The 13,415-nt window shown below is 44.5% G+C and overlaps 1 protein-coding gene across 1 annotated transcript in view; it reads left to right on the plus strand.

Annotated features, from left to right (window-relative positions):
* The first annotated feature begins 3,097 nt into the window (after positions 1-3,097).
* LOC135556545 (NUAK family SNF1-like kinase 1) overlaps positions 3,098-13,415 on the plus strand; it is a 36,253-nt gene continuing 25,935 nt past the window's right edge. The window contains exons 1-2 of the mRNA XM_064989837.1: positions 3,098-4,431; positions 12,132-12,252. Of these exons, the coding sequence (XP_064845909.1) occupies positions 4,141-4,431; positions 12,132-12,252 (412 nt within the window). The 5' untranslated portion in view covers positions 3,098-4,140. The remainder of the gene's footprint in view (positions 4,432-12,131; positions 12,253-13,415) is intronic.

Here is a 13,415-nt window from a genome sequence, read left to right on the forward strand (position 1 = left end):
TTATACACAGTGTAAGGGAATAAAGAATATGTACATAAAGATATGAATGAGTGACGGTGCAGAGCAGCATAGGCAAGATACAGTAGATGGTATCGAGTACAGTATATACATATGAGATGAGTATGTAAACAAAGTGGCATAGTTAAAGTGACTAGTGATACATGTATTACATAAGGATGCAGTAGATGATAGAGTACAGTATATACGTATACATATGAGATGAATAATGTAGGGTATGTAAACATTATATTAGGTAGCATTGTTTAAAGTGGCTAGTGATATATTTTACATCCTTTCCCATCAATTCCCATTATTGAAGTGGCTGGAGTTGAGTCAGTGTGTTGGCAGCAGCCACTCAATGTTAGTGGTTGCTGTTTAACAGTCTGATGGCCTTGAGATAGAAGCTGTTTTTCAGTCTCTCGGTCCCAGCTTTGATGCACCTGTACTGACCTCGCCTTCTGGATGATAGCGGGGTGAACAGGCAGTGGCTCGGGTGGGTGTTGTCCTTGATGATCTTTATGGCCTTCCTGTAACATCGGGTGGTGTAGGTGTCCTGGAGGGCAGGTAGTTTGCCCCCGGTGATACGTTGTGCAGACCTCACTACCCTCTGGAGAGCCTTACGGTTGTGGGCGGAGCAGTTGCCCTACCAGGCGGTGATACAGCCCGCCAGGATGCTCTCGATTGTGCATCTGTAGAAGTTTGTGAGTGTTTTTGGTGACAAGCCAAATTTCTTCAGCCTCTTGAGGTTGAAGAGGCGCTGCTGCGCCTTCTTCACGATGCTGTCTGTGTGAGTGGACCAATTTAGTTTGTATGTGATGTGTATGCCGAGGAACTTAAAACTTACTACCCTCTCCACTACTGTTCCATCGATGTGGATAGGGGGGTGTTCCCTCTGCTGTTTTCTGAAGTCCACAATCATCTCCTTAGTTATGTTGACGTTGAGTGTGAGGTTATTGTCCTGACACCACACTCCGAGGGCCCTCACCTCCTCCCTGTAGGCCATCTCGTCGTTGTTGGTAATCAAGCCTACCACTGTCGTGTCGTCCGCAAACTTGATGATTGAGTTGGAGGCGTGCGTTGCCGCGCAGTCGTGGGTGAACAGGGAGTACAGGAGAGGGCTCAGAACGCACCCTTGTGGGGCCCCAGTGTTGAGGATCAGCGGGGTGGAGATGTTGTTGCCTACCCTCACCACCTGGGGGCGGCCCGTCAGGAAGTCCAGTACCCAGTTGCACAGGGCGGGGTCGAGACCCAGGGTCTCGAGCTTGATGACGACCTTGGAGGGTACTATGGTGTTAAATGCCGAGCTGTAGTCGATGAACAGCATTCTCACATAGGTATTCCTCTTGTCCAGATGGGTTAGGGCAGTGTGCAGTGTCATTGAGATTGCGTCGTCTGTGGACCTATTTGGGCGGTAAGCAAATTGGAGTGGGTCTAGGGTGTCAGGTAGGGTGGAGGTGATATGGTCCTTGACTAGTCTCTCAAAGCACTTCATGATGACGGAAGTGAGTGCTACGGGGCGGTAGTCGTTTAGCTCAGTTACCTTAGCTTTCTTGGAAACAGGAACAATGGTGGCCCTCTTGAAGCATGTGGGAACAGCAGACTGGTATAGGGATTGATTGAATATGTCCGTAAACACACCAGCCAGCTGGTCTGCACATGCTCTGAGGGCACGGCTGGGGATGCCGTCTGGGCCTGCAGCCTTGCGAGGGTTAACACGTTTAAATGTTTTACTCACCTCTGCTGCAGTGAAGGAGAGGCCGCATGTCTCCGTTGCAGGCCGTGTCAGTGGCACTGTAATGTCCTCAAAGCGGTTAAAAAAGTTATTTAGTCTGCCTGGGTGCAAGACATCCTGGTCCGTGACTGAGCTGGATTTCATCTTGTAGTCCGTGATTGTCTGTAGACCCTGCCACATACCTCTTGTGTCTGAGCCGTTGAATTGAGATTCTACTTTGTCTCTATACTGACGCTTAGCTTGTTTGATAGCCTTACGGAGGGAATAGCTGCACTGTTTGTATTCGGTCATGTTACCAGTCACCTTGCTCTGATTAAAAGCAGTGGTTCGCGCTTTCAGTTTCACGCGAATGCTGCCATCAATCCACGGTTTCTGGTTAGGGAATGTTTTAATCATTGCTCTGGGAACGACATCTTCAATGCACGTTCTAATGAACTCGCACACCGAATCAGCGTATTCGTCAATGTTGTTGCCTGACGCAATACGAAACATGTCCCAGTCCACGTGGTGGAAGCAGTATAGAGGTAGTAGGAACATTTTAAATAGATAATACATTTGAAATGTAATAGTGAATAAAAAATGTAGAAATACAATATGTGTTAGTTGTATTTAAATAGGCAAAAACCACTCCTTCGGTTGACCTCGGCTACTTAATTGATTTGATTTAATACAACGTATCTCCACTAAGTGACCATGTAATAACAAGATATATTATTGCATGCAGTGCTCAGTAGTATAATCTAACATAGCCTTCAGCAAAATGGTGTATTAATTAGATAATCTCTTCTGAGATTCTGTTGCATTCCATTCTAAGAACCAGATGTAACAAAAATCTAATTCATTGTGCATGATGACATAATACTAAGTTGTTCCCAGGGACAGACAGGAACACTGAGCCAGATTCTGAATTCTGAATTCTGCAGAGCCAGATTCTCAATGTGTCTCAGTGCCTGTCTTCCATCAATGTCATCAGAGAGGATGAATGCACTTATGCAACATTTATTTAGTGATAACATTGCATTGGACTACCTGTTCTTGTTTTTCCTTATGGATTTGTTGTTATAGCTGCTGACTCTGGACTGACTGACCCACAATACATGGCACAGTTGTTATATTATTGATGAAAAAAATCAACCAGTCAGAATTTGCACTTGCAGGATTCATTTCATAAGGCTTCATTAAGGTTTCAGCAATATTAATAATTAAACGAATATATTAAACTTTGACTCTGTCTGAGTTGCCCTTAAAAACTAAACTCTAATGTTTAGGCTATAGTAAAATGACTGTAGCTTGCCAGAGAGAGGGCTATACTTCCACAGCCTCAGGGTGAAAAGCAGTCAGTCAGTCAGTCAGCAGCAGTCGCTAACGGAGGGGAGAGGTAGGGAGCACAAAGAGAGGGACAGAGGGGAGGAGGACTGTAACTCCGCCTCCGGACTCGATCATCTCACATTCCTTATTCACAGCCCCTCACGTTAGAGAATAAAGAGAAAGAGAGACGAAGGGCACACGATTAAGGAGAGCAAAACGACCATGGCAATATTCAAAACGTCTGAGCTTGACATATCTGATCATAGCGCATCTCTAAAGTCGACTTGGGCATGGAGCACTCGCACCATACACAGAGTTCAGCAGCTGAATGACGTTGCACCTGAGGACAAAATGAGGGTGATCTTCATCCAGAACGCCGGTTTCGTCGCTGCTTTCTCGGGAGGGAATGACGCTGAAGGTTTCGCCTGTTAGTTTAGAGTTAACGATGTTGGCAGCACTTTCACGGTAGATTATGTGAACGACCCAGAATAAACGAAAGACTGCGAGATAGATAATGCCAGTTACTACACGGATAACGAGAATAGAATAGCCCGATGTTTTAATTAACCTAAATATGTTTTCTTTTTGGATTGCTCAATTTTGAGCACCATTGTCCATACCCGAGGAGACATCAATCGAAAGTGGATTCAGCTTCTGACATGCATTGGTCTGTCGAATTCTGAATACATATTCAGAGGACTGTTGCCCTAGAATATACCTTTATAGTTAGACATACATAATATACATTACATTATGTATCAGACGCGTCAAGATAGATGATGTCTCCTTTGTAATATTTAGCTTTTATTTAATCATATAATAATGACTCACTCTTATAAGGCAACAAATGGATGAATAGATGTGGAGAGAATTCTTTGATCAGAAAAAAATGAACAAAGGCCGTGATCATTAGACAATCGGAATAATGTATATGTTTATTAATATAATATTTACGCATTGTTCCTTGTAATTTATTGTATTTATTACGACTATTATTAGGCCTATAATAAAGTATTACTATAATATCAATATTTGTAAAATATAGCTTAGTTTAATATCTTTATCTTCGGGAAGTTAGTTTGAATACTTCCCTAGAGAAGATGGATACAGCTTTTCTCTCGGCCCACCGAGGGCTGACCCGTCCTGAGTCCAAACAAACCCTCACCTCATCGGGGAAACCATCTGGCGGTGACCTGTCCCCTCCACCGCTACCTGTCGGTCATTCAATGGCAGAGACACCGGCAGCTGGCGATGGCAGCAGGAGAAATTCAGGCTTCAAGAAACACCACCACAAGCATAACCTGAAACATCGCTACGAATTGCTCGAGACTTTAGGAAGAGGGACCTATGGCAAAGTAAAGAAGGCAATTGAACGGCACTCAGGGAGAGAGGTGAGACACTTTACAACTCTCTTTAGGGGTAGGGGTTAAAAACGCTCTTTCCGCATAAGGGTTTGAAGTACCCTGTACATAACCTCTGTTCAGGTTCTTAGAATGCGGCTCATATAATTTAGGCCTACAGACTGCAGGCTACTGTTGAGGCCAAATCCGGAGTCATAGAAAACATAGCTACAACAAAGAGGCCCTAAATACCCAAATAGCTTCTTTTTTTGCGCTCTAGGCTTGTGAGTATTTTTCCCTCTCTGGGAATTCCCCCGTGCTCATAGGGCCCTAGAGGCCTGGGAATCTCTGCAGCACGCGTGCTGTCCCCAGCAGTGCCTCGCGACCGGATGCTTAAGTGCAGATGTTCAATTAGCTACTGATTTATTGATGCAGCTTAAATTAACCCAACCATGTGCACCATTGAAACCGGCCAACAGTCCTCCAAGATACTTCCCCCTACTCAAGTTGAATGGGCTGGAATTGTGCAAGGTATTACTGTAAGTTGAAGAGGTTCCTCGTTTGGCAAACTCAAACGTGAGACCTGGCCTAGAACAACAACTATGTTTCTTCATTTGACTGCATGTTAAAATAACAGCGTCCTGAATGACCTGTCATTTTGACCAATGTCCCTTAACTGTTTGGTTTTTGTTTGTGTCTTGGTGCTGTTTTTATCAATATGTTCTTCATGTTTCTCTATGACTTTTTTTTGTCATTGAATGCTCGCCATCTGCCCTCATGCACCATACTTGGAGACCAGATTTTTTCTCGTGCTGCAGAATTTTACTCATGCGCCCCATTGGCAGAACGAGATGAACTTTCCATATGTGTGTTCAGATTCAGAATACCAGAAGGAAAACTCAGTAGGTTCTGCATGTCCAACGCTCCTGACACACACATGCATGGTGGGGGCACCATAAACCCATAGCTCAAATAGCTCATTCAGATGCCCTGCCTGGCTGGTGACTGGTGCTTTATGGTAGCCAGTACTTAATAACACATTTCTCCACTCATTAAACACACAGGGTGCTTGGATGTTTAGAAAATGAAGGGTGTGTTTGGTTCTGCTTGAGTAGCCTAATCACATCTTGTGACATTTTTAAGGCTATTATGTTATATCCCTTAATAACCTCTGCAATACCACTTTGTATGTCATTGCCATCTCCACATGCCCTGACATCATTCTAGAAATGTATGGAGTGATGGTATTCCCTGATCCCCATGCAGTCCTCCTCTATCAGTGAGCCTGGCCTAGCTTAGTTCTCCAGCCCTTAATGGTTCCACTTCAAATGGCAGGTAGCAGAGCTGATCCTGGAACAGTGTGTAGCTAATAATAAATCAACCTGAACCATTTCCATTGATTGTGTCACAACATTATTAGCAGTACAAGTGGCCATGTGCCCTTTGTAAATCAACACTTGAGTGCATTCGGTTAAGCATCACCCAGACAGAGACAGAGAGAGAGAGTGTACAGACAGACTGTGACCCCAGAGTGTGTGTGTCTGGCCTGGTGTTTAGAGAGCGCTGTAAAATATCTTTACATGGAAGGGACTGTCCCTGGCCTAAGGAGCCCCTGGTGTCCATATGATAGAGATTAAAACTGGGTGACAGACCGTTATGCAATCCCTCTGCTCTGGCTCTGCCTGTTCTACTTTCCCTGGTTGGCGTGCTGGCTTCTTTAACAGCTAGACTAAATGAGAAGAGCAGAAGGGGAAAGAGATTGAGAAGAGAGTGTGTGTGCTTGTGTGTGCGTGTGTGTGTGAGAGAGAAGCTTGGAAGGGACTGTCATTAAAGAGAGATTGATTAGATGTGTGGGTGCATGAGCATATATGTTAGTGAAAGTGACGGAGCCTGTAGACATAGGATCTGCAAACCCTTCTCTTGTGTGTGTTGGCTGCTTGGTTTGGATGGAAAGTCAGACTGTCTGTCCTCATGCTGTATGTCTGGTCTGATTGGACTACTGTATATCTGGTCTGATTGGACTACTGTATGTCTGGTTTGATTGGACTACTGTATATCTGGTCTGATTGGACTACTGTATGTCTTTTCTGATTGGACTACTGTATGTCTGGTCTGATTGGACTACTGTATGTCTGGTCTGATTGGACTACTGTATGTGGGCATGAGCTTGGATGTTCAAATGTAAATGTGTATGCAATTCTGACTCTTGCACGTCCTCATGTGCATTTGTAATGCTGTAGATGTTGCCAGTACGGAGGGTTGTGTGTGTGTGTGTGCGCTTGCATGTATGGGTGTGCGCACGTTTGTACTGTGTGTTCGTGAAAAGGTTGTGGTGACAGCAGGGCCCAGAGGGAGCAGTGACACATGAAAGGCCATCCCCAGCAGGAAATGAGACAGGGATGGAAAGTTAATATCCTGTGGGGGTCCAAAGCAGAGGGAGGGGAGGAAGGAGGGAGAGAGAAAGGGGAAGAGGGAGGGTTTGGTTGGTGAGGTAAGGAGAGGTAGGAAGGTAGGGAGATAGGGGCAATGCAGGGAGAAAGGAGGAGGGAGTAGGTGGAAGGATGGAGGGAAGGGAGAGCAGTTTAAAGAGAACTCCACCATAATGGTAGGGGTGGGCTTCACCTAAGGGGTTACAAAGTCACATTAATATGAGTTTAAAGCATTAGATTACCTCACCCCAAACAGTGGATTCAGTGAGGATTAACTGGGAGGAGAAAAATACATAGATTCACTGTTATTGACTGTAGTCGTGCAGTTATCAGCATTCTTTCTTCTTCTCTCTGGCTCTGTGGTAAACATACTACACTGAGAGATGGCTCTGCTCTCGTAACCAGTCATAGGGTCCTCCCTGCTATTGTCAACTCCCCTAATACACACACACACTATCTCTTTCTCCATCCACACACATGAACATGATCTTCAGAGAGAAAGGGGGAACTTGTGATGTATACCTCATCTATTTTAATGGTCTGAGAAAACACCGGCCGCTGTCAGGCTCTAGTGGAGCGGAGCGCGGCCTCTCATCAAACACACTACAGCATACAGCCTAGCAGGAGGAGTGTACCTGGCAGAGGCTGGCTGGGCCAAGCCGGCAGGGCAGCGATCTGTTTGACAGACAGTAATAGCCCACCACTTAAAGACAGGCGAAGGGCTGCACTATACTGTGTCAGCCAGCTGGCAAATGGATGATTCACAGTAGAGCTGGGACGATAAACCGAAAATGATCGACACCAACTCTGCTGATCACTTATCGCCGGCATTTTGCTGATAACGTTCATTACGATAAGTAGCCTATACTAGAGAAATAGTTTAAAGGATAATACAAAATAAACTGTGGTGCACATTCATGTTATAAAATTATAGTGTAGCACCCCGATTTATCAGCATTTTCAACAGCATTTAAGAAACATATTACCTTCAACAGTGTTATCTTGTGATCAAGACATCAATGTTTTGGATTATTAATGTCGTAAAAATGTTAGCTAATGGATTAGCAATTAGCATGTCTGACATTTCAGTGGAAATACTACTACTATCAGCTTTTTGATACGCGGTTTAGCAAAAGAAATACGTCCTGTATTATCGGCATACGGTCCCCAGTTATTTGCCACCTTACTATTTTGTTCAATTACAGATATGTTGTTCAAAAAAGAGACACCAACCTCATATCCAAAGTGTTTACTAGATAGTTGACTAGTTGGCTAGCCTTCCTGTAAAAAGAAATGACTTGCCTGTCAACTTTTCATTGCGTAGCCCGGTGCGCCCTCCTGTAGACTATTATAAATGGCTTTCCACCAACACCTTCTTCAGTGTTGTAACCAAATAATGTCTCATTATTTTGTTTTACAGATTAATATTATGTTTTGAGAAAGTAGATAATAGTTTAATACTAACATATACATGAATATGAATAATTTAGGTAAAAAGTTTGATATTCAATTATGTGTGTGTGGTCTGTCGGCAGTAAAATTTTACAATATACAGCGTGTCCCACAATGTGTATATATATTACTTTTTTGAAACAATCAAAATCTAACTTCATTTACATAAACTGCAATGAAAATTGGTGGACAGCTAGCAAAATGTACCGTTATTTTCTAGGCCATTTAAATGTTGAACTCGAGGTGATTTAATCTTCCAACCGCTGGAGAGAATCTGAAGTTAGGGGGTGTCTGATGTTGGGGGAAAATGAGCTAGTTCTGTTTATCATTATCGTATCAATTCAGGCAATTTACCACTATATGAATTTTGTCCATATCGCCCAGCTCTAATCTACAGGCCTGCATGTTTAGTGACCCACTACAAAACAGGATCCCGAGGAATAAAAGATGAGCCTAGGTGGATGGAGGGATGGATCTCTTTGTCTGTTCTCTGTATTGTTGGGATGCTGTCTCTCTAAGCTAATGAGTTTACAAACAGTCTAATTTGAGGGTCAAAGAGCAGGGTCTGTTGATACTGTACTCTACTGTACTATCAGCCATGAGAAAGTGCATCCCGTTCCACATATCTGTAGAAATTCAACCCCCCACACACACCACTGTACCCATTACTTTAGGGCAGGTGTGTCCAACTCATTCCATGGAGGGCCGAGTGTTTGCAGGTTTGAGTTTTTTCCTTCCAATTATGACCTAGACAACCAGGTGAGGGGAGTTCCTTACTAGTCAGTGACCTTATTACATCAATCAAGTACAAGGGTGGAGCGAAAACCGCAGACAATCAGCACGCCGTGGAATGAGTTTGACACTTGCTTTAGGGTCATGTCAGACCTTTGTGAATTGATACCGTACCGTCTCCAGGTGGACTACCTTCTCCTGTACTGCATTTTTATAGGAACTTAAACCACGCCCTCTTACTTTAAAAAGAATGCAAATGTGAAAAAAGTGACCTGCGGTGCAAACAGTGTGCTGCTTCACATGGAGACAGACTGTGGGCTTACAGTCCTACTCGTTTTGGAATTGGCGTGACGTGAATACAGTACTATTGCTGTTGATGACCCCATGAGGTAATGGAAAACACAAAACAATGGAGGTACAACACTCACAATAAAGACCGGTGAATAATTAACAGACTAAAGACGACCACTCTGCATGTGAAGACTAAACAGGGCCTGTACTTGTTAATACCTATGTCTGTTTTTATTCTATGTAATCAAGTCATGCTCTGGATGAGGAGTTTTTCCGGCCTGGGTTATTTTTATTAAGGTACACCGTAATTAGCTTGGAACAGTGACTGTATGTGGTTTCTACTCCTGCCTTGCCCTGGAGTAGACCTGGCCTTCACTGTAATGGACCTTTCTCTTAGTAAGGACAGTTTTTGTCCTCCCGAGCTAACAGAGGCTGTCTAAATTAATATACTGTACAAGTATACAGTAGTAAGAATAATCCATGGGGCTCAAACCTGAATGTTTCGTATTAGTGAATTCTAGGTCTGTTTGCGACTAAAACAAATATTGGTCGACCAAGAGTCGTATGTTCTTTCGACCAATCCACTGGTTGAAATTTTAAAACGTATATTTTTCCATATATAGACACACCTTATGCGTTTTAATAAAATCAACTATATGTAGGCTACTGAGCTTGTCTGATGCTTTGAGCACAGTGTGATTAAATAATTAAGACACACAAATGACTCAAGAGAGCCTAACCAGAAGAAATAAACTTATTCTCTAAACTCTTCCTCCTGCTGCTGCTGGCCTTTGCAGATTCTGCCATTACGCTCCCGAAGTTGTCAGTAATAGTGGTCGGCAACCTTTTCCATTTGGAGTTCAAATTTATCTAAACCTAAATTAAAATTATACAAATCTAAAAGTAACTTCTATTGCCATTGCCAACAATGTAAAAATAGCCTACATAAAGCCAACAAATAGGTACATTGCAGCCTGCAGTTAGAAAATATCACATTGGCTACGCATGGCTTGTCTGCAAGGAACTTGAAACATTGTATGAACTATCAACTTGGTCCAGACTGAAACTTGCAACGTTGTATAAAGTATTCTGGGCCCTCAAATTTTCCTGTGCCAGTGAGCTCCGGACAGACATACGAAGTAATCATGTAGGCCTATTTTATGTCGTTTCCACCAGATCAGAGCATGACATTTTTTTCCCCTTTCATGCTGAGTGGTTATCGAAAGGGAGAGAGCTGGAAATATTTTTCAAATAGGCTACATTGAGGAACTATTGCCATTCTGAAATTATGTAAAAACAGACTTTGTTTACTTGCTGTTTGAGGTGAAGAAGAAATTACTTTGAGAATCTCCACCGTTCATTAGTGGTGTTGAGTTAGGACAATCAAAAAAACTATCAGATCCCCAAATGGGCACAATTTATAAGCCTACAATTGCACACAGGCCAGGTAGCCTAGGCCTACTTCTAGGTGTAATCAGTTTCACATCCTTACTGAACAATTCTTAATTGGAATGAAATAAACCATCACTTTTTTCTCAGAAGTGTAGCCCGGGTTGTGCGCTCTGCAAACAAGATGTCCACTTCGACAATGACAACGGAAAGACTGTAATAATAATAGATTGAATGCATTAACACAAAATTACGGTAAACAAACAATGTAGATTAGAAATGATGGTAATTACCGGTAGATGTACTATTGGTGATACTGTTGTGTTATCCCCATGGCCTCCACAATGGATTAGTCCACTAAATTTGACCTGTGGACTAAATGGGGTCAGCCCTAGTGGAGTTTATATTATATGATGATATTAATATTATTAGCTCTCTGATGTAGATGTAGGCCTACACACTGTACGATGTGTGTAAGTGTTTGTGAGAGGTATGGTGTAAATCAACACCATCTGTTTGCCAGAAACACTCGTAGTGTCTTCATGGACAAGTTAAGAAGGTTCAGCTCGCTCATCAATCCAATTCCCCTGCTGGGACACACACATACACTGCCAGGAGTTGCAGTTGCCATGGAAACCCACAGCACAGAAACCCCCTATTCTTCTTGATGTGCTACCTGATATATCCATAAGACTGGGGTCAGGTTAGGGGGATTTGCCCCCGCCCCGCTACACACACACACACACACACACACACACACACACACACACACACACACACACACACACACACACACACACACACACACACACACACACACACACACACACACACACACACACACACACACACATCACAGACTTGAGAGACCAAGCTGTCTGTTAATACCAGGGTGAACACACTACAAAGGAGTCCTCCATTACTGCACCACGTGCCAAGTTGATTTTCCTCAGAGAGTACCTTCATTTTCTCCTCTAAAGAGACAGTAAATTACACGGCAAGAGCCTGTGATGACTGTGATGACTGAGTCTCGGTGTCTCTCAGTCAATTGACCCCCTCCTGTCTGTGTGGACTGGATAAATGGGAGAATAGAGGTCAGAGGTCACAGTGGGCAGGTCACTATAGGGCTCTGGGGAGGAGGGTTATGTGGTTGAGGAGGTTCAGAGAGTAGTCATTTAGATTATGTTATGTAAGACATTTTGCAATGGTCAACAGAGTGTTCTTCATTCCCTGGCTGTCCAAATGTGTTTGCTGATGTGCGATCACTGTGATTCGTTGTCTGTGATTTGCTATGTGGGTGTGTTGACTCACCTGAGTTGGTTCATCATCACAATCAGTTTGGAGGTATTGCTGATTTTGATTGACTTACCCCACTAGTCATTTTGTCATACTTGTATCCATGTGATTGTTAGTCCACTTTAACTGACCAGAACACATGTCTGTCCTCTCTGTCCTCAGGTGGCTATCAAGTCCATCCGGAAGGAGAAGATCAAGGATGATCAGGATATGGTTCACATCCGCAGGGAGATAGAGATCATGTCATCCCTAAAACACCCCCACATCATCTCTATTAATGAAGGTGGGTCTCTGTCCCCACACACACACACATGCACACACACGCACGCACGCACGCACGCGCACACACACACACACACACACACACACACACACACACACACACACACACACACACACACACACACCAATTCACTCTCTCTTGCCTCGTCCTGCTGTAGGACTGTCATGTTATGACAAGAGGATGTCATAATAAGATCGGACCTCAGCTTTTGGATGTTACTTATCTTTTCTTCTTTGTCTGAGCCCAGTCAGAGAGTGGATCCATTGTGTGTGTGTCTGTGTGTGGCTGCACATGTGCGTTTCTGGATGTCTTTCATAGAGTGTATGTGTGTGCACGTTCACGTGTGTATGTGTGTGTGTGTGTGTGTCAGGGGGGTGTCCGTGAGGTTTGCCTCTCTCCCACATGAGAGGCCTCTTCTTATGTCTTCCCTGGTCTTGATCTCAGGGCCAGACATATGCTGGTACTTAGAGAGATCTCCAGCTGGGAGCCAGACTGAGGCTGAGGGCAGTAGAGGGAGAGAGAGGAGACTAACTCTACCCTGCTAACCTTGAGTCTGACTCCACAGTTATGGACAGGGAGGAGAGGGGGAGAGAGAGGGAGAGAAAGAGGAGGCTAACCCCACCCCACTAACCCTGAGCCAGACTCCACAGATATGCACAGGGAGGAGAGGGGGAGAGAGAGAGGAGGCTAACCCCACCCCACTAACCCTGAGCCAGACTCCACAGATATGCACAGGGAGGAGAGGGGGAGAGAGAGAGGAGGCTAACCCCACCCCACTAACCCTGAGCCAGACTCCACAGATATGCACAGGGAGGAGAGGGGGAGAGAGAGAGAGAGGGAGAGAGAGAGGAGGCTAACCCCACCCCACTAACCCTGAGCCAGACTCCATAGATATGGACAGGGAGGAGAGGGGGGGGAGAGAGGGAGAGAGAGAGGAGGCTAACCCCACCCCACTAACCCTGAGCCAGACTCCACAGATATGCACAGGGAGGAGAGGGGGAGAGAGAGGGAGAGAGAGAGGAGGCTAACCCCACCCCACTAACCCTGAGCCAGACTCCATAGATATGGACAGGGAGGAGAGGGGAGAGAGAGAGGAGGCTAACCCCACCCCACTAACCCTGAGCCAGACTCCATAGATATGGACAGGGAGGAGAGGGGGGGAG

Source organism: Oncorhynchus masou, chromosome 15 (genome assembly GCF_036934945.1).
Source record: "Oncorhynchus masou masou isolate Uvic2021 chromosome 15, UVic_Omas_1.1, whole genome shotgun sequence".
Taxonomy (NCBI): Eukaryota; Metazoa; Chordata; class Actinopteri; order Salmoniformes; family Salmonidae; genus Oncorhynchus; species Oncorhynchus masou.